General features: G+C 49.5%; 6 protein-coding genes across 6 annotated transcripts; 4 read left to right on the forward strand and 2 right to left on the reverse strand.

Annotated features, from left to right (window-relative positions):
• Positions 1–681: 681 nt before the first annotated feature.
• mpt (putative DNA repair and transcription factor Ada) lies at positions 682–1,536 on the forward strand (the record flags this gene model as incomplete). The annotated part of the gene is made up of 1 exon (XM_025627372.1): positions 682–1,536. One exon carries the CDS (start codon positions 682–684, stop codon positions 1,534–1,536), a length of 855 nt encoding a protein of 284 aa, XP_025479332.1.
• Positions 1,537–2,122: 586 nt separating this feature from the next.
• BO87DRAFT_407208 (serine/threonine-protein kinase HT1) lies at positions 2,123–3,786 on the reverse strand (the record flags this gene model as incomplete). Its single annotated transcript, XM_025626054.1, has 2 exons — positions 2,123–2,991; positions 3,765–3,786. 2 exons carry the CDS (start codon positions 3,784–3,786, stop codon positions 2,123–2,125), a joined length of 891 nt encoding a protein of 296 aa, XP_025479333.1.
• A 1,593-nt stretch (positions 3,787–5,379) lies between these two features.
• Positions 5,380–7,286, forward strand: BO87DRAFT_360139 (BAR domain protein; the record flags this gene model as incomplete). The annotated part of the gene is made up of 5 exons (XM_025621544.1): positions 5,380–5,880; positions 5,951–6,118; positions 6,174–6,289; positions 6,351–6,631; positions 6,680–7,286. Exons 1-5 carry the CDS (start codon positions 5,754–5,756, stop codon positions 7,284–7,286), a joined length of 1,299 nt encoding a protein of 432 aa, XP_025479334.1. The 5' UTR covers positions 5,380–5,753.
• A 625-nt stretch (positions 7,287–7,911) lies between these two features.
• BO87DRAFT_335845 (putative RSC complex subunit (Sth1)) lies at positions 7,912–13,185 on the forward strand. The gene is made up of 4 exons (XM_025620510.1): positions 7,912–8,485; positions 8,615–8,792; positions 8,860–12,578; positions 12,632–13,185. Exons 1-4 carry the CDS (start codon positions 8,393–8,395, stop codon positions 12,857–12,859), a joined length of 4,218 nt encoding a protein of 1,405 aa, XP_025479335.1. The 5' UTR covers positions 7,912–8,392; the 3' UTR covers positions 12,860–13,185.
• Positions 13,186–14,768: 1,583 nt separating this feature from the next.
• On the forward strand, positions 14,769–16,723 carry yop1 (putative membrane biogenesis protein (Yop1)). Its single transcript, XM_025626756.1, has 6 exons — positions 14,769–15,157; positions 15,432–15,638; positions 15,715–15,723; positions 15,856–15,919; positions 15,994–16,051; positions 16,114–16,723. The coding sequence occupies exons 1-6, from the start codon at positions 15,104–15,106 to the stop codon at positions 16,229–16,231; spliced, it is 510 nt and encodes a 169-aa protein (XP_025479336.1). The 5' UTR covers positions 14,769–15,103; the 3' UTR covers positions 16,232–16,723.
• Positions 16,724–17,232: 509 nt separating this feature from the next.
• BO87DRAFT_426603 (autophagy-related protein 101) lies at positions 17,233–18,022 on the reverse strand (the record flags this gene model as incomplete). The annotated part of the gene is made up of 3 exons (XM_025627373.1): positions 17,233–17,420; positions 17,516–17,857; positions 17,944–18,022. 3 exons carry the CDS (start codon positions 18,020–18,022, stop codon positions 17,233–17,235), a joined length of 609 nt encoding a protein of 202 aa, XP_025479337.1.
• Between the last annotated feature and the right edge of the window lie 211 nt (positions 18,023–18,233).

Consider the following 18,233-nt stretch of genomic DNA (forward strand, 5'->3'; position numbering starts at 1 on the left):
GTATCTATACGCTACCTGCTCTTCACATAGGTGTAAGCGAGCGCTCAGAGGCTGACAGATTGACGGGGTTTAACTTCCGAGGGTACTGTAATATTTTTCTGTCCACTGTTTACTAGCAGGACTGAAAGGGAACAGTATCCATTGATGCCTTGGATACCCGCCATTGTCCAGAATCAATAGTACAGCCACCGATAATAGTATCTCCCCAGATACTACGTAGTATTGTGGATCTATTAATTGACAGGCACCATAACAATCCTGCTAATTACGAATATGGTTGAGCACAGACTATCCTCTTACCGCAGTGCCTGTGCTCAGATCGGATATATATCTGTTTTCTCACCAGAGTTTGAAGTTTGAACATATTCTTCATTGTCATCATAAAAGACTCCTAATGCAAGCAATGAAAAACACATAGATCCTAGAGGCCTTCCCTTGCTTTCCCCATGGCATAACTAATACAAAGTGTAAGATGATATGTCAATGATGCATTACACTGCAGCAACCGAGATACGAAACCTTGCTCTCAAAGTGACCAATCACAGCCAAATACCATGTACCCCAATATTCCCCCAGGAATAAATGGAGGCGAAATTCAAGAACAATTAACACCATAGACTGATTAGCTACTTACATATACAAAATACCTCCCCAATGATAACCACTACTCCTATATCTACAATGCCACCATCCCAAACCCTCCCCCCTCTCCCTCTCCCCCTCCCAAAACCACTGCCCTCCACATCATCCACATCCACCCGCTGGCTCGCCATCCAAACCCGCGACCCCAAATACACCAGCACCTTCGTGTACGCCGTCCTCACCACAAAAATCTACTGCCGCCCAACCTGTCCCGCGCGTCTCGCCCGCCGAGCCAACGTCCGCTTCTACGATACAGCCTCGCAGGCCGAGCGTGCAGGGTTTCGCCCCTGTAAGCGCTGCAAACCCGAGATTGTCATCGACAATAGCAACAACCACAACTTATTGGGGGCGAATAGTAATACCACAACTACTCCTAGTAGTATAAGTGGCGGTACTACTACTACTATCTTCCATCCGCAGATCCACTCAGTCCAGAGAGCATGTCAGACAATCCGGGCTTCTGTGCAAGCGGGTTCGAAACCGACGTTGCGGATGCTGGCGGCGGAGGCGGGACTGACGCCGAGTCATTTTCATAGGGTGTTTAAGAGGGTCGTGGGCGTTACGGTGGGGAGGTATGTGGGTGATATTGTTATGAGGGGGAAGGGGATGGGTGGTGATGGGGAGGGAGCGTGTAGGGATTGGGTTGGGGGTGAGAGTGATGGATGTGGTGGTGATGGAAATGGGGCTGTTCTGTGGAATGACTTTGATGTTTTGCTAGCCGCTGAGGAGGAGGATGGGTTCGTTGCGACCACTACTACTGTTGCGATGCAGGATGTACAACCGGTGCAGGATGAGGAACTTCTGTCTTGGCGTGCAGTGGGTTCTTACGGCGTTGGCGTTGGGGGAGGGTGTTCGGTTGATGAACCGCTTGCATTGGGTGATGAAGCGCTATAGATATATATTTTTTGCTTTAAGCACCTGATGTGTTTTAGGATGAGGAGGAATGAGACCTTCTAAGGGAAACGGGGATTTTAGATTAAGCGATCCTGTCGCATGACATGTACTGCCTCAATGGGACCTCACGGTAGGTTGTATACGCGTATCTGCTAAATAAATGTCTTGGTGGTGGGTTCACCGCGGATGTTGATGACTTACGTATTCGTATTCAGGGGTGGAGTGAGACAAGGGATGGATTGGCTTGGTGCTCCAGTCGGTTCTGTCAGTGCATCCAATTGAATTTGTCTGGGATCCCGCCTTCAATTTGCGGATACACGGTTTGAATATGATCGAAATAATTGCATTGATGATGATTTTAAGAGCTCCATTGATCTCTAGTTTTCGTAGGTGGATACTCACTTATCCTGAATTGGAATTAGCGTAAATACCCAGGAACAGGGTATCTTGATGATTGAATGCCTCTGGCGGCTGTACAAGTAAACCAAACAACTTAAGGTATCTTCTCTATAAACAGCTATTAATCGACATGCAAGAAAAGCTCTGTTATATAGAATCAACCCCTGGTCAATGGCTGTCTTCTGGTTCAAGAACCAGCTATTGCGACAGCAGTGACTACTACTGCAAGCATGACGACGGAGTTTCTAAAATGGCCTTGGCGATCCCAAAGGGACATGGATGTTAGCTTGCTCCAGAGACTGGTGTGCGCTATATCAACCGAGTACAGTGCCTGTGACAAGGCATGTGCGTTTTGGAAACCTCCTTCGACCCAGCACTTTTCAATGATTGAGCCGAGCCAGAGCCCATCGGTACTAGGAAGTGAGTCTCGCCGTGGCCAAATAGCTCGGCCGTCTAGGGGAATTCCCTCTTGGAAGAGATCGAAGTCACATTTTTGTCGAGTGATCACTTCGTACATCACTGCACCAAGCTGACCAAGGTCTGTTTGTATGGAAAATCCACCGTCATCCGCCGTCTCCATGGCAGTATCCATGGGTAAAAGAGATGCTTCGCTGAAGTTGTAGACTTTGATAGATAAATCTGAATCCAGCAGAAAATTGCGAGTTGCAACATCTGCCACAAGCACGCGTTTATCGTGAATCTGTTCAAGGGCTTGGGCCATTTGACGAAACCATGTAATCTGGAGTGCACGAGATGGCTGATTCTCTGCCATGTAAGTTCGTAGATCTCCATTCTCCATATAACCGAGGTGTGTGGCATTTTTGTAGAGCCCGAGACAAGGCACAATACAATCAATTTGCTCCCTTGGGAAATGATTCAAACGATGATAGATGGCTTGCTCACGTTCAAGAACTTCTTTATTTGATTGCACGTCCTTGTCGCTACTCCACGGGTGTCTCAAGGGAATTTTGACTGCGACATTGTCGCGACAGATCACTACCCCAGTTCTCCCGTAACCTAAGACCTCTTTATCGTGTAGGGGGTTTCCATCGAGGTCTATAAATAAGGAAGAAGCCAGATTCAATGAACAGTCCAATTCTCAAGGTACATGTGAGTTAGAGGAATGATAGCGAAGGGGCGGAGCGTACGACACGTGACTGCGAAGAAAACAGCTTGAGCATCTCCCATACATTTATTCGATGCTCCAACCTTGAGACCTTGGTCCGAGAGTATTCCACCATATCCAGTATCGCCTCTGTCTTCTTTTGAATTGAGCTTTCTGGGTCTGCCGGGCCTGGCTTATTTCGGTGTCTTGGGCAATTCACTCCGCGCTTGGTAGAATTTGTAGGGCTTCGATAAGTAACTCATATTGCCCTTATCCTAATGGTACTAGTCCAAAGAGAGGATAGGTATTGCCTTTCATGTTTGACAGTCAAGCTGAGGAATTGCCAACCCATTAGACTCAATGGCTGTTGCATCATGAACATATATCACTGCAATGAGAAGAACCAGATACTACAGTACTTTGAGTATATAAACAACAAGTAACTTGTTTCTCCAACCATACTAGTACTACCAAATACTCCACAGAGCTTTCATGCAGCGGATTTACTTTCGTGTACTTAATAAGAAGCAGGAACTGAATGCTAGCATCCCTGCGTTAATGCCGAGGCGTTGAGCACTGTGGTGGTGTTGAGATGTGCCTCTAACCCGCCTTTGATCCTCGGGTTCCACTTTTCTCCGTGTAGGGGTCTCCTTTCTTTCTCAAACACAAGGTGTGATCGTTGCCCGTTTGACCATGACCTCCGCATCGAATGTTTGTTTCAGACTGAGAAAGAGATGTGGGTTCATGGTCGTCATGACTCTTGATAGGTTTAATCGCAGGATCTACGAATCATGTCTTGGAGCCCCGGATAAGATCATTCTGAGATACTTTGTGCCCTCACCCAATGTAAAGCAGACGCCATGCAATTGAACACTGCAGTGATATTCCAGCGGTACGTGGTCGTAATTTTACCTACTGTTTCTTGCCAGATAAGCTTTCATGGCTCACCAATAACCGTTGTTGTCGATGCATTGACCGGGTCTTGCATCATGGTCTGATGATCGCGTCCAACGCTGGCGCTTTCAAATTACCGTGTAGAGTCATGATCAGAGGGAGGATTGTCGGTACAAAATACGTACTATACAGTAGGGGCCCCTTCTGCCGTGTCTGTCGCTTTGGACCCTGAACCATAATTGCTTGTTGTTGGATTTCTCATGAATTCCTTCCGAATATCCTGTGGGAGATCTCTACACAGCCTACAGTTCATCATTGGGGCAGCCCCACCTACAAAGAACAGAAGCTTTACCCTGAGCTTCTTAAGCATCATAGTAACTCTTTGATCGAATGAACCAACCTTTTTGATGCTCTCTGGACTTCCAGACTTACAAGACGGTGTATCTAGACCATCTGGCTGCTGGGTAGGTAGCGCCCACAGTCTGTTCTGAAAATAGAACGAGACTCAACTGGTGGCAAAGAGAGCTTCCAATGGAGGACCACGTTTGGGACTGACCATCGGCCATCGACCGCCAATCGACGGCAGTGGATCCCCACTGCAATGGCCCACAAACGCGTGTCACATCCGGCAGTCCAGAATCTGCTCTGGCCTATGACGCTTCTCAATTCTGATACACCTCCAGATCCGCTCAGGTCTTTTTGACAAACGCGGTTTTGCTGGTCGATGATAATGATAGGCCTTCGTCAGCAACTTATCAACTGGCTGTGCCACCGGACTGCATCTGTACCTTGGCTAAAACCAGCTAAAGTAGACCAACCCACTAGTTGGAAATTCCAGATAGGAGAGCTGCTAGGTTTCAGGTACACCTCATCCTGCTGGGCCAACCGAACTTAATTATGGCGGTTCTGGCCCCGCCTCCACTGGCCATTGGAGGGATCGAACCCTCCATCCATCACAGGGACTTTGGTTTGCTTCGCACTCCGTTCCGTATGATGGTTGCTTTGGAGATACTGGCTGCTCAGGGTTCAGGAAGAGTAGAATCAGTTCATAAAGCATGCCACTTGTGAAAGATAGAAGGGGATGGGGCAGAGTCACCATGCGACCAAATTCTTTTTCCCGGGTCGGTTTTGTCGAGTGTTGGTGGGGGAGAAATTCTGCTGGGAACCTTGAAAAGGCAATGTGGCGCTTTCCGTGCAACCAGCTCTCCATTGGAGAGTTGTCTGGCCCGCTTGCGATTGGCAATAGCATTGTGGTCTCGTTGCTGTCTGTCATTCCTCGATCAACACTGCCATGGTCGCAATCGCTGCCCCGGATTTACTAATAATATTCTCTCTTGCCCGAAAAAAAAAATAATGGTTAGCAATAATAAAATTAAAATAATAATATTAATACTAATCAATAGGCATAATAATAGTAAATGGAAAAAAATGATCCCACCTGCTAACTAATTTCCCCTGTCACCCTTTTCGAGCCTTCCCTTAAGACCCAACCCGTCCCTCCTCCTTGTCTGTCGCAACTCTGCTGCACCATTTTCTACCACCTACCCTTTTCTTTTTCTGCTTTCTTTCTCACTTCTCGCCTCCTGGCTGTGGCGCCGTCCTTTTGTCTCATACGCAGCAGCGTGCTTCTTACGAATCGTGTTTCTTTCGTTTCAACCCCTCTTGCAACAACCCTCGATTCTAGAAACAAACTTCATCTAGACGGTTTAGCTTGGTTTCTGGTCGCATAGTACCCTCGTTTCTCTAAAGCATAAACCTCGGATCAATACAACATTCGGCTTCCCACTCTATTTTCTATCCACTATCATAATCCGTCAACATGAACGTCAATCGCAAGTTCGATCGCTTCAAGCAATGGGCGGGGGAGAGAATGGGCGGAGAGGCCAAAACCACCCTCTCTGATGACTTCAAAGCCATGGAGACGGAGATGAACGTGCGCCACGAAGGTAAGCATCACAACATCAAAAACGTTTGGTATTCATCCAGCTTATTGACTCATGCGCCCCCCTCATCTAGGAATTGACCGTATCCACAAGGCGACTGGCTCTTACATCAAGTCCATTTCGAAGCGGAGCGAAGGTGACGATAAGGAAAAGACCTTGCCCATTGCTCATTTGGGTAGTAGCATGGTTGGCCATGGCGAAGACTTCGATGCGAACTCTGACTACGGCCGCTGCATGACCAGTAAGCTAACACAAATGTCAAATCGCATTCCTATCCTAATGACGTTATTACACAGTGCTTGGAAGGGCTGAGGAGCGCCTGGCTCGTCTCCAGGACGCTTACATCTCGCAGGTGAATGCGGGGTGGCTTGAGTCGCTGGAGCATTCCTTGACTCAGATGAAAGAGTACCAGGTATGACGGAGTTTGCAAGCGCCAATTGAGTGGTATGGGATGCTGACCCGATGTTCTATAGGCTGCTCGCAAGAAGCTTGACAGCCGACGTCTGGCCTACGATACGTCCCTCTCAAAGATGGAGAAGGCGAAGAGGGAAGACTTCCGCGTGGAGGAAGAGCTCCGGACCCAGAAGGTCAAATATGAAGAGGCCAATGATGATGTGTCTCGGCGCATGCAGGACATTAAGGATTCCGAAGTTGACGGTGTTGCGAACCTGGAAGCGTTCTTGGAGGCTCAGCTTGACTACCACGAGCGCTGTCGTGATGTTCTTCTGCAACTCAAATATGAGTGGCCAAACAGGTGAGCATATTCGACATATTGATCTACCTCGTCATGCTAACGTACTAGTAGAGCTCAGCCTCCCAGCACCCGTCGTCCAGGACGCCCTCGCTCAAACACTGCGCATTCTTATCATGAACGCTATGAACCACTACATGAGGAGACCGACAACACGGCTGATCTGCGTCCTATCATCCGATCGACCAGGGCATCTTCGATCGAGCCATCTGCCAGAGAGGTCTACCCGCCAGATGCTTACTCTCAGAGACCTGTTCTGAACAGAACCTCGACCTTTGAGGGACCTACACAGTTGCGCCAAGAGCAATCTCCTGGCACATACCAATGGCCATCTCGCGCAGCCAGTGACAACTATATTGGTCGCAGAAATAGCGTGCAGTCCCGGACCATGGGCAGACCATATGTTGATCCGTACATGGAGCAGTCGGAGGATGCTAGTCCTATTAGCGGCACCAGTCCCGAGAGGACGTATATGGGCCGGAACCCATCTCCAGTCTCTTCGTATGGAGGTGCTGTCTCGAGAAAGTCCAGCTCTACTACCTTGAACGGCACACCACTGAACAAGAAGGCCCCTCCACCCCCGCCTCCCCGCTCCAAGAAGCCTGCGCCGCCACCGCCTCCCATGAAGCGCCCCATTCTCAGTGCAGGCGAGTACTGAGTTCTTTTATTTGGCTAGGGTGTATCTTACTACGAACAAGCTGGAGCTTGGAGGATTTGGCGGGCTATATACCAAACTGTTGCTCACGGATTTCCGGAAAATTCGTCTAGCCTGGGTGACCACATATGCGCCGTATTCATCTCTACTGGGGAGTGATGAATACAACTAATGACTCAGTTGGCAAAGCCTCGCACGGTCGCTAGTAGTCTGAAAGGGATGATCAGCGATAATTCGGGCCTGCACCAGCAGCTGTGGTGGATGATCGCACAGACGTGTTGGTGCATAAGGGATAAGGGATAAGGGATTTCTTTTTTTCTTCTTTTTAAGACCGGGTTGGTAGTGTAAATTATTTAGCCCTTGGGATAGGCCTTAATCAAGTCATCGGCGTTTGATGCTGGCGTATTCGTATACGCACCACACGAATAGTCTAGCCTTAACGTAGTATCCCGATGTTAGCGCGGAGTGCCGAGGGCGGGCATGACGCTAGTCCCAAGGCGGGTATGCCGGCGAGCAGGCCAAGCTGAGTCAGCGACGAGCGCGGGAAGTGAATCCACGTGACCCGGCACGAAATCTTCTTCCAACGTCTCGCCGCCTGCCTCTCCTCGTTACAGGCACAGGCTGAGCACCGCCAGTTTCCCCGACCAGCACGGAAAGTCGCGAAAGCCCCGTCCCCTCCATCTCCATTTCATCCAGACTGGCCTTCCACGCGCCTTTTCCAACGCGGCCCCTCCGTCTGGGGTCCTTTCTACCCCTACATCCTCGTGTTGTACACCCCCTTCCCCCTTCTTCCTGATTCTCCTGTTTTGTCGCCTACCGCCCTGTGTCTCCCCCGGCTTGGTCCAAACATCACGAAACTTGTCGCCAAGGTCCAGATACAGGCCGCTACCAGTCGCATTCATCGACATAAGGAGCCCCCCATCCCTCCACGTTAGTAATTTAGCGCACTCGATCGCCCTTCCCTGCGCGAATTGCCATTTACCCTCGCCGTCCTCAATTCCCACGTGTTTCCCTAGGCGCTTGTTCGGGGCCTGTCGCATCCAGGTCGCTTCCACGTCGGCCCCCAGCGTGTCGTTTCGCTTATGACTACGTCCACCACGCGCTAAACCATGGCTTCTCTCCAGTCAGCACCCAGTATGGCGGCTGGAAACATGTCGTTGCCGTCAAACATCACGCAACAACAAATCCAAGAGGTCTTCCAGGTATGCTTTTCCGTCCCTTGTGGAAGCACTGCCATCACTTCGCCCTTCTATCCTACTTGCTTTCTTTTCTCTCAGTATATAATCAATTGGCTTTCAAATGTAAAATCTTCTGACATGGTTCCTCAATAGAAATTCAAACAGATGCAGGAACAAGGCGTTCGCCATGATGATCCTGAGTACCTCAAGGCCCACAATCTTTTATCAGCCTTCCAGCGGCAACAAGCCTACCACAAACAGAGGCAAATGCAACAGCAGCAGCAGCTCAATGGCTCGAATACCGAGGCTGTCGCTGCGAATGGCATGAATGGTACGTCCCATCTCCTATCATCGTATATAACATTGATGGCTTGCTCACTGACTCGGAACTATCGTAGGTCGCAACAATTCCATTCCCAACGCGACGAATACCAATATACCAGATGCTAGCGCGACAGGTGGTCAACAGCCTGCAACCCAGGGCGCACCTCAGAAGGGCGCGGCTGGAACAGGAAACAGTTTCTCTGCTGAGCAGCTTGCAACGCTTAGGAACCAAATCCTAGCTTTCAAGATGCTATCGAAGAACCTCCCGATCCCGGCTCGCGTTCAGCAGCAACTTTTCCCTTCGAAGAAGCAGGAGACTCCTGCTCCGTCCGAGAATGTCGCGGCAGCAGAAGGCGTCTTGGAAGCTACTGCCCAGAGCAAGCCTGATCAGCCTGCAGCTACAACAGAGGCTCCTCAGCACAAAGATTTCTACCAGAACTTCCAGTCGCCTTACGACCTGGTACCCAAGTCTGTCAGCTTTACCGACCACGCCTCCCGCGCCAACCGCATGCGCATTCCCGCCTTGATGCCACCTGGAATTGACCTCGAGCAAGTGCGCGAGGAACGTGAAATAGCCCTCTACAACAGAATCAACGCACGAAAGGCGGAGTTGGCCGAGCTTCCTACCAATATTGGCGCGTGGGATTCTAGCCAGAGCGATACCGCCACTGGAGACGATTCTGTGAAACTCAAGGCCCTTATCGAATATAAGATGCTCAATCTTTTACCGAAACAACGCCTTTTCCGGAAGCAGATCCAAAATGAGATGTTCCATTTTGACAATCTGGGCATGACTGCGAACCGTTCGAGTCATCGCCGTATGAAGAAGCAATCACTACGGGAGGCTCGGATTACCGAGAAGTTGGAGAAACAGCAGCGCGATGCTCGCGAAACGCGAGAAAAGCGCAAGCAGTATGATCATCTCCAGGCTATCCTTACTCATGGTGCCGAGTTGCAGACTGCTGCTGCCCAACAGCGTACTCGTATGCAGAAACTGGGCCGTGCTATGCTTCAGCACCACCAGCACATGGAGCGTGAAGAACAGAGACGTGTGGAGCGTACCGCCAAGCAACGTCTCCAGGCTCTTAAGGCCAACGACGAGGAAACGTATCTCAAGCTGCTCGGACAGGCTAAGGATTCTCGTATCTCTCACCTTCTTAAGCAGACCGACAACTTCCTTAAGCAGCTTGCTGCCTCGGTTCGGGAGCAACAACGAAGTCTGGCCGAGCGCTATGGCGAAGAAGACCAGTTCTTCGAAGAAGATGAAGAAGAGGAGATTGCCTCCGGAAGCGAAGATGAAGGCGACGGAAAGAAGAAGATCGATTACTATGCCGTTGCACATCGCATCAAGGAGGAGGTGACTGTTCAACCTAGTATCCTTGTCGGTGGTACGCTTAAGGAGTACCAGATGAAGGGTCTGCAGTGGATGATTTCCCTTTACAACAACAACCTCAACGGTATTCTAGCTGATGAGATGGGTCTCGGAAAGACCATCCAGACCATCAGTTTAATCACTTACATCATCGAGAGGAAGAAGAACAATGGTCCCTTCCTCGTCATCGTCCCTCTCAGTACCCTTACCAACTGGAATCTTGAGTTTGAGAAGTGGGCGCCGTCCGTTTCTCGTGTTGTCTACAAGGGACCCCCGAATGCCCGTAAGCAACAGCAGCAACAGATCCGTTGGGGCAACTTCCAGGTTCTGTTGACGACCTACGAGTACATCATCAAGGATCGTCCGATTCTGAGCAAGATCAAGTGGACTCACATGATTGTTGATGAAGGTCATCGTATGAAGAATACTCAGTCCAAGCTGAGCAGCACACTTTCACAATACTATACCAGCCGTTACCGTCTCATTTTGACCGGTACACCCTTGCAAAACAACCTTCCTGAGCTGTGGGCCCTGCTGAACTTTGTTTTGCCCAATATCTTCAAGTCTGTCAAGTCGTTTGATGAGTGGTTCAACACGCCCTTTGCCAACACAGGTGGACAAGATCGTATGGAACTGAGCGAAGAAGAACAACTGCTGGTGATTCGTCGTCTTCACAAGGTTCTGCGGCCATTCCTGCTGAGACGTCTGAAGAAGGATGTCGAGAAGGATCTTCCAGACAAGCAAGAGAGGGTCATCAAGTGTCGTTTCTCTGCATTGCAGGCCAAGCTGTACAGGCAGCTTGTTACACATAACAAGATGGCCGTCAGCGATGGCAAGGGAGGTAAGACCGGTATGCGTGGTCTCAGCAACATGCTTATGCAGTTGCGAAAACTCTGCAACCATCCCTTCGTTTTTGAGCCAGTGGAAGACCAGATGAACCCTGGACGAGGAACCAATGATCTGATTTGGCGTACTGCTGGTAAATTCGAGCTTTTGGATCGGATTTTGCCCAAGTTCCGGGCTACTGGCCATCGCGTCCTGATGTTCTTCCAGATGACCCAGATCATGAACATCATGGAAGACTTCTTGCGTCTTCGTGGATTGAAGTATCTCCGCCTTGACGGATCCACCAAGTCAGACGATCGATCCGATCTGTTGAAATTGTTCAACGCCCCGGACTCGGAATACTTCTGCTTCCTGCTATCCACACGTGCGGGAGGTTTGGGTCTCAATCTTCAGTCCGCCGATACCGTCATCATTTTCGATTCTGATTGGAACCCTCACCAGGATTTGCAAGCCCAGGATCGTGCGCATCGTATCGGCCAAAAGAATGAGGTTCGTATCTTGCGTCTGATCAGTTCCAACTCAGTTGAGGAGAAGATTTTGGAGCGTGCTCAGTTCAAGCTTGATATGGATGGCAAGGTCATCCAAGCAGGAAAGTTCGACAACAAGTCTACCAACGAGGAGCGTGACGCTTTGCTGCGGACGCTTTTGGAGACTGCCGAGGCTGCTGATCAGATTGGTGATCAGGAAGAAATGGATGATGATGATTTGAACGAAATTATGGCGCGGTCTGACGAGGAGTTGACTACTTTCCAGCGTATTGATAAAGACCGACAGAAGACCGTACCGTACGGTTCTGGTCATAAGTACCCTCGTCTGATGTGCGAAGAAGAGTTGCCCGATATCTATCTTACGGAGGATAACCCGGTAACTGAGGAGGTCGATGTCGAGTTAGCTGGTCGCGGTGCACGTGAACGCAAGATTACCCGGTATGATGATGGTCTTACTGAGGAACAATGGCTTATGGCTGTCGATGCGGATGATGACACGATCGAGGATGCTATCGCTCGGAAGGAGGCGAGGGTCGAGCGGCGTCGGGTCAATAAGGAGAAGCGTCAAAAGAAGACAGTGGGTGATTCTTCACCGGAACCTTCCCGCGAGAACTCCGAGACACCTCAGCCGAAGAAGCGTCGCAGGGGTCCCGCTCCGAAGCGCAAGGCTGAGGAGGTAGTGGAGGAAACGCCTCAGCCAAAGCGGAAGAGGGGAAGACAAGCCAAGCCGGTCGAGACGCTGTCGCCTGAGGATCGTGCCACCCTGCAGCGCATTGTCAACACCGTATACCAAGCGTTAATGGATATGGAGGCGGAGCTGCCGGCCGATTCATCAGACAGTGAGGATGGCCCTGTTACGCGGTCCATCATTGAGCCATTCATGAAGCCACCGCCCAAGTCGCACTATCCCGACTATTACATGGTCATTCAGAATCCGATCGCCATGGATATGATCAAGAAGAAGATCAACCGTGAGGAGTATCAGAGCCTGAAGGACTTCCGAAATGACATCCATCTCCTTTGCCAAAATGCCCGGACTTACAACGAGGATGGCAGCATCCTGTTCCAGGATGCCAATGATATCGAGGTGAGTAGACATCTGTAAGCAGACGAGATTGAGCAGCGACTAACATTGCCTAGGCGAAATGTTTGGCGGAGCTCCAGAAGGAGACCGAAGGCTACCCACAGTTTGCCAACTACGATGACCTGGGTGGACAAGGCGGAAATGATCAGTCGACTGCTGCAGCCTCGGGGGCCGAAACACCTTCAGCGGTTGCTACGCCAAAGCTGAAGCTCACGTTTAATAGCGGCAACCGAGATAACGCTGCGGCTGCAGGAGCCGGCAATGGCGTCAGTGAGACTGATTGACATTGCTAATAGACGTTGGTGAAGACATAGTGGCTGTTATTTCTTGACATGCTTTAACGTGTTGCAAAATCTTCGAATACCTGCACATTACATTCTATGCTGTTTTGATCTGTCTTTGATATGCCCCCATTTTTTTCCCTACCGACTTTTTGCTCTGTGGATGGCGTTCCTGTGACCTTTTGGTGGCTGGGGATGGACGATGGTTGATGGCGCACTGCTCTATTCGATTTGAAGACGAGCGATTTCTCTTTTTACACTTCTCTCCCCGGATCCTCTTCGAATTTTCTATTACTACACCTGTTTTTTTTTTTTTTTTTCCCTCTCTCTTTCACCCTTTTCCTCATTTGAGTGCCGACGATGTCTAGACCGGGCAGGTCGTGGATCTTTCACTGTCACTTCGGACTCGACTGGGAGGGTTCTGCCTACCAGGGGGAGTCTCGCTCATGAAGATGACATTGGTTGTAATTGGATCTTCAACTATGTGATTTATTAGCGACGGCCAATGTAGCCCTACGTAATGTACCATGTTTGATGTTGGGGTGTGCCAAATTATGCCGGGTGGAATCCTATAGCTACGAGGGTAGACAGATTGATTGTGAGATACCGACAAAGAGAATACTATCAATGTAAACTTGCCATTGTGTATTCCAAAGCAGCTTGGGTTATACTAAGATGGTCGGCTTTGTGCTTTGTAGCTCGGTCGCAAGATGCGCATTAAGCCAGTAGATGCTGGACCACTTGGCACAGCAACAAGCTACACATTTAATTTGGAGACACATATTTTTACCATAGTTCTTCGCGTTTCAGCCTGTTTCCAGAAGGGAAGTGAAAAGCAAAGCGTGGTTCGCTAACTCATTAGCTGAATACCTCTCTGCCTATCAGGTTCACAGGCTTATACGGATGGTGGGATAGAATGTATGGATAGAATGGAAACTAATTCCGCCCACACACAAACACAAACACACAAGCACGATTAATCCACTTCTTTCCACCAGATCCTGTTGTCTAGAATATTTCTAGAAAATCATAACACCTTCTATCTATATTATACTTACCTAAGTGATTCTCTCTTTAGAGAATTTCCACACCTACAGAAAGTAAGTAGATAGATAGATAGATGGATAGTTGCATTCCGACCTGTGTGGGAATGGATTGTTTTGTTGGATGCACTGCAGATCTTGTTACGTATCAACCAGTCTGAACTTTGGTAGGCGATCGGGATTCGTTCGATCTTTGGATGGGGACGGGAATGGATCTTCTTTCTTTCTCCCGGGTTGATTTCTCTCTCTCTCTAAACTATGTATAGAAGGTGGGCTTTATTACTGGGGAGGAGAAGGAGGTTCGATCATTGGTTGATGGGGGATGAATGCAGATGCAGAATTCATGTACCTACTTCCTTAGTTACTACGACTAGGTTCAAGCAGGCCCTAAGTTTTGTCCTGGTCGGCAGATAGATACCCTTCTCTATCTACTACCTACTTATAAGATACTTTTTGGTGGTTGGAGTGTTTGTTTACTATGATTCAACATCGGGATAGTGTGCTCACACATATGTTGGGAAATTAAAACAGTAGATATAAGTACTATGTATAGCCATATCAGAGTCGTCCAATAACTAATATTATTCAATAACTCACTATTTAATGTGAGGGATAAATCCAGCCGCAGTGGAGCCCCAAAGCAGAAAAAAGAGCGCTGCACAGAAAGGAAAAAAAAGCCCTGCCGTCGGGGCCCGGACGAGACCCCCCGTACCATACACTTATAGTACAGAGTACTAGTAGTACATCGCTGATACCGAGTGTATCAATCGAATTGTCTGGAAAGTAATTCCCTCCAGAACTCATACATACCCTGTATAAGTAGCAAAAAGGGTAAAATCATAAGAAATCAAGCACACGACCAACATCCCCATCTGATCCACACTGTGATGATTAACTCTCTCATCTGCTACTATTCCGGTCAAACAGATTGCCCTGCCGGAACGTCATCTGGGGACAATCAAATGGCCAGCCCTCGACGTCATGAGCCCATCACGTGACCCCACCGTCATCCCGGCTGGCGGTTCCGTAACCGCCAGCTCGTCCTTTCGAATCTCACCTGCTCGTCCGTCCTCCTCTTCTCCCTCTGCCGCGCCCTGATAACGACCGAATCCGACTTTCGCTGTCCCTTTCTCAAGAGTTTACGAAGCCAGATCTTTCATTCTTCTCTTAGTACAGCTTCTGCTATCTTCATTTTCCCTCCAAAATGGCCTCTTTCCAGGATCGTGCTCAGCACGCCATTGCCCAGCTCGACAAGGAGGTAAGTCGTGTGTGCGTTTTCTGGTTTTGTGTCCTATTCCTCCCTGTCCACCCCCCCCCCAATCGGTCTGCGAAGAGGTTCCTTCCTGTCGGCATTGTATCAGTCTTTTCTCTTCCTGTCTTACAATGTCTATTTGTCGCGGAATGGAGTCTTCGCAGCTGGGGGAATGGGGATGAAGTCGTGTTGTTGTTCTCCGATTTCTGCCTACTTCCCATATTTCTCAGCCGCCGCCAGTTTCGAAGCTAAAACTAACCATCTCCTCTTCACACTTTAGCTCTCCAAGTACCCTGTCCTCAACAACTTGGAGCGTCAGACCTCCGTCCCCAAGGTTTACGTGATCCTTGGCCTCGTCGGCATCTACTTCTTCCTGGTCTTCTTCAACATCGCCGGTGAATTCCTCGTCAACCTCGCTGGTTTCCTCATCCCTGGATACTACTCCCTGAACGCTCTGTTCACCGCCGGAAAGGCCGATGACACGCAGGTATGCTCTATCTTTTTATTCCCTACTATTTTTTTGAAGATAAAAATTGTGCTGATGATCGTGTTTCTGCGTTTAGTGGTTGACGGTATGTTACTCGATGATCCCTCCGTTATCTCGACATAACTCGGGTGTTCCACACGCCTAGGTTATCTTTCTGCACGTGACAAGATGCATTCGTCAGCTAGCGGTTATACTGATTGGCATGTGATTCTTCTAGTACTGGGTTGTTTACGCTTTCTTCACCGTCATTGAGAGCGCCATCTCTGCTCCTTACTGGTTCCGTAAGTACTCGCAAGGATCGATATGATTTCTGGCAGTGGAACGTTCATGGACTGATCGCGACTCTACAATACAGCCTTCTACTACATCTTCAAGTTCGCCCTTGTCCTCTGGATGTCTCTCCCCCAGACCAAGTAAGCTATCCACCTCCCGCAGTCACGCAATTACCAAGAACCCAACTAACCCTCTTCTCCAGCGGTGCCCAAATTGTCTTCCACTCCTTCATCCAGCCCGTGCTCGGCCGCTTCTTCCAGGGCGGTTCCACCTCGGCCAACCTCCGCGCTCAGGCCGAGGCTGCCGCCAAGGACCAGTAAATAGCTAAACCGTGAATTCGGGGTGAATTTGTGGGTTTGATCTCGATCAACTCACAGACTCAGTCGACTGTGTCTCGGTTTATGTTTTTTTGGGGGAAATTTTGCAAAACAAAGGCAATACGAAAGACTTCCTTCCGGGATAATTTTGCAATGCCGATATGTTTGGAAAAAATATTCGATGTAACTGGATGAAGCGGTGTGATGGATTGATTGATACGATACGATACTTTGAGCCTTGTCAGGCGAGAATTGGGCTATCCTTGTGTGTGTGTGTGTGTGTGTGGTTGCTTTTTCATGCTGTTCCTTTTTCATTGCCATGACTTGAATCTAAGTAGAATTGCGTGTTGAATCTTTTTGCGTTGATTGGTTGGTTTGGAAAGGGAGAGGACACCCACCGTGCTCTCTCTCCCCTCATAGCTGTGTGGTATTATTATTATTATAGCTATACTTTGATGCATTATGCCTCCGTTTCTTGGTAAAATTGAGCAATTGTCAATGACTTGATTTGACTTGACCCTCTGGTCATTCATTCATCCATTCCTTCCTTATCTCTTCTCATCTCTGTCGAAGATGAACGGGAAATGTAAGTGGTGGATATGAGGGGGGTATAAGAAACATTTCATCCTCTGGATCGAAATCTGAAGGAGGGGGACGTCATGTCGAAAAGGGGCAAAGAAAGCGGGTAAAATACACTTGCAAGAGAATCAAAGCTGGTTGATGTGGTTGTGAACGCCACCGACGCCGGAATGGAAATCAATAGACCAGGGTGGTGGTGGCGGCGGGCTACTCCTGGACAAAGCACATAGGTAGCATTCCATACGAAACCCAGATGTGCGCCCTGCCGCGCCAGCCCTGCCCTGCGCATCGTGTTTCATATATGTCATAGCAATATTCGCGTCCAGGTAACCGTAGCCTGGGCACATGTTTTGTGTGTGTGTGTGTGTGTGACTGGGATGGGAAGAAGTAGTAGAGGAGGATAGGGATAGGAGGGTTAGCCTGCATCAGTATAACCCGAAGCGATTCTGCCAACCATCCGATCTGGGGTTCAGAACCACGCGATAAGGGAACGGATTCGAATCACTCGTAGTAATCGGGGGAATGTGCTCCTTATCGCGGCTAACCACGGCTAAAATCTTCAGGACGGCTTTCTGAAGCATATTCTCCATTGCTTTGCGCACTTTGGCGCGTTCTAGACCCGGCAATCACATGTCAGTACAGGAGGGATGGAGAGGTAATAGCTTGGCGGATGGGTGTTGAGTGTGGGGGTTTGGGTGGCGTCCATACCAGACTCTGTTCGAGGAGTGGCTATCGTCACATCCAAATTCCACACTTCCCAGCATACTTCTTCCTCGCCCTTCCCTGATAGTCCGCCAAACCAGATTCCCGGTCGTCGACGTCGCTTTTCGTAGAATTCCACAGCCATTCGGGCCCGGACACCCCCGCCACCGCCGCCATCGGGGGCGCTGGCTGCTGAGGAGTGCTGGCGGACGAGGGAACTCACGCGAGAGTCGATGAGGGTTTCGAGGTCTACGTCGTTGATGGCGGGGAGGGTGAAGTCGAGGACGTCGAAGGTGATGGGGCGGATAGAGGGGAAGTATCGGTGGAAGAAGATGGTGTTGAGGATACCTGGTTGTGTCGAGGGGATGTTAGTATTTGAATATTGTAGTTGTATAGGGAAAAGCTCAGCGAAGAGAAGAGAAGAACTGATTCACCTTTCAACACGTCGCGGACGTTGGTTGTATCTGCGAAGATCTCCAGAAAGTACTCCGGGGGCGTTTTGCGGGGCTCCATCTTGATGGGGACAGCGACCGGTGCCACCCTATGTATGTGTAGAGTAATTAACTGAACTCAGCGATCGACAGGCAACAAGTGACTGTCCAGTTGAGTGGGAGCTGAGCTGTCTAGTGGGGAAGAGGTTCCGAGGTGTTCAGTCGAAGGATGGATCAGATCAAGTCTGGGGTTGAAGGGGTGGGAACCGGTGATGACGATGACGCTGGCGTTC

The sequence above is a fragment of the Aspergillus neoniger genome (genome assembly GCF_003184625.1).
Source record: "Aspergillus neoniger CBS 115656 unplaced genomic scaffold BO87scaffold_18, whole genome shotgun sequence".
Classification (NCBI taxonomy): domain Eukaryota; kingdom Fungi; phylum Ascomycota; class Eurotiomycetes; order Eurotiales; family Aspergillaceae; genus Aspergillus; species Aspergillus neoniger.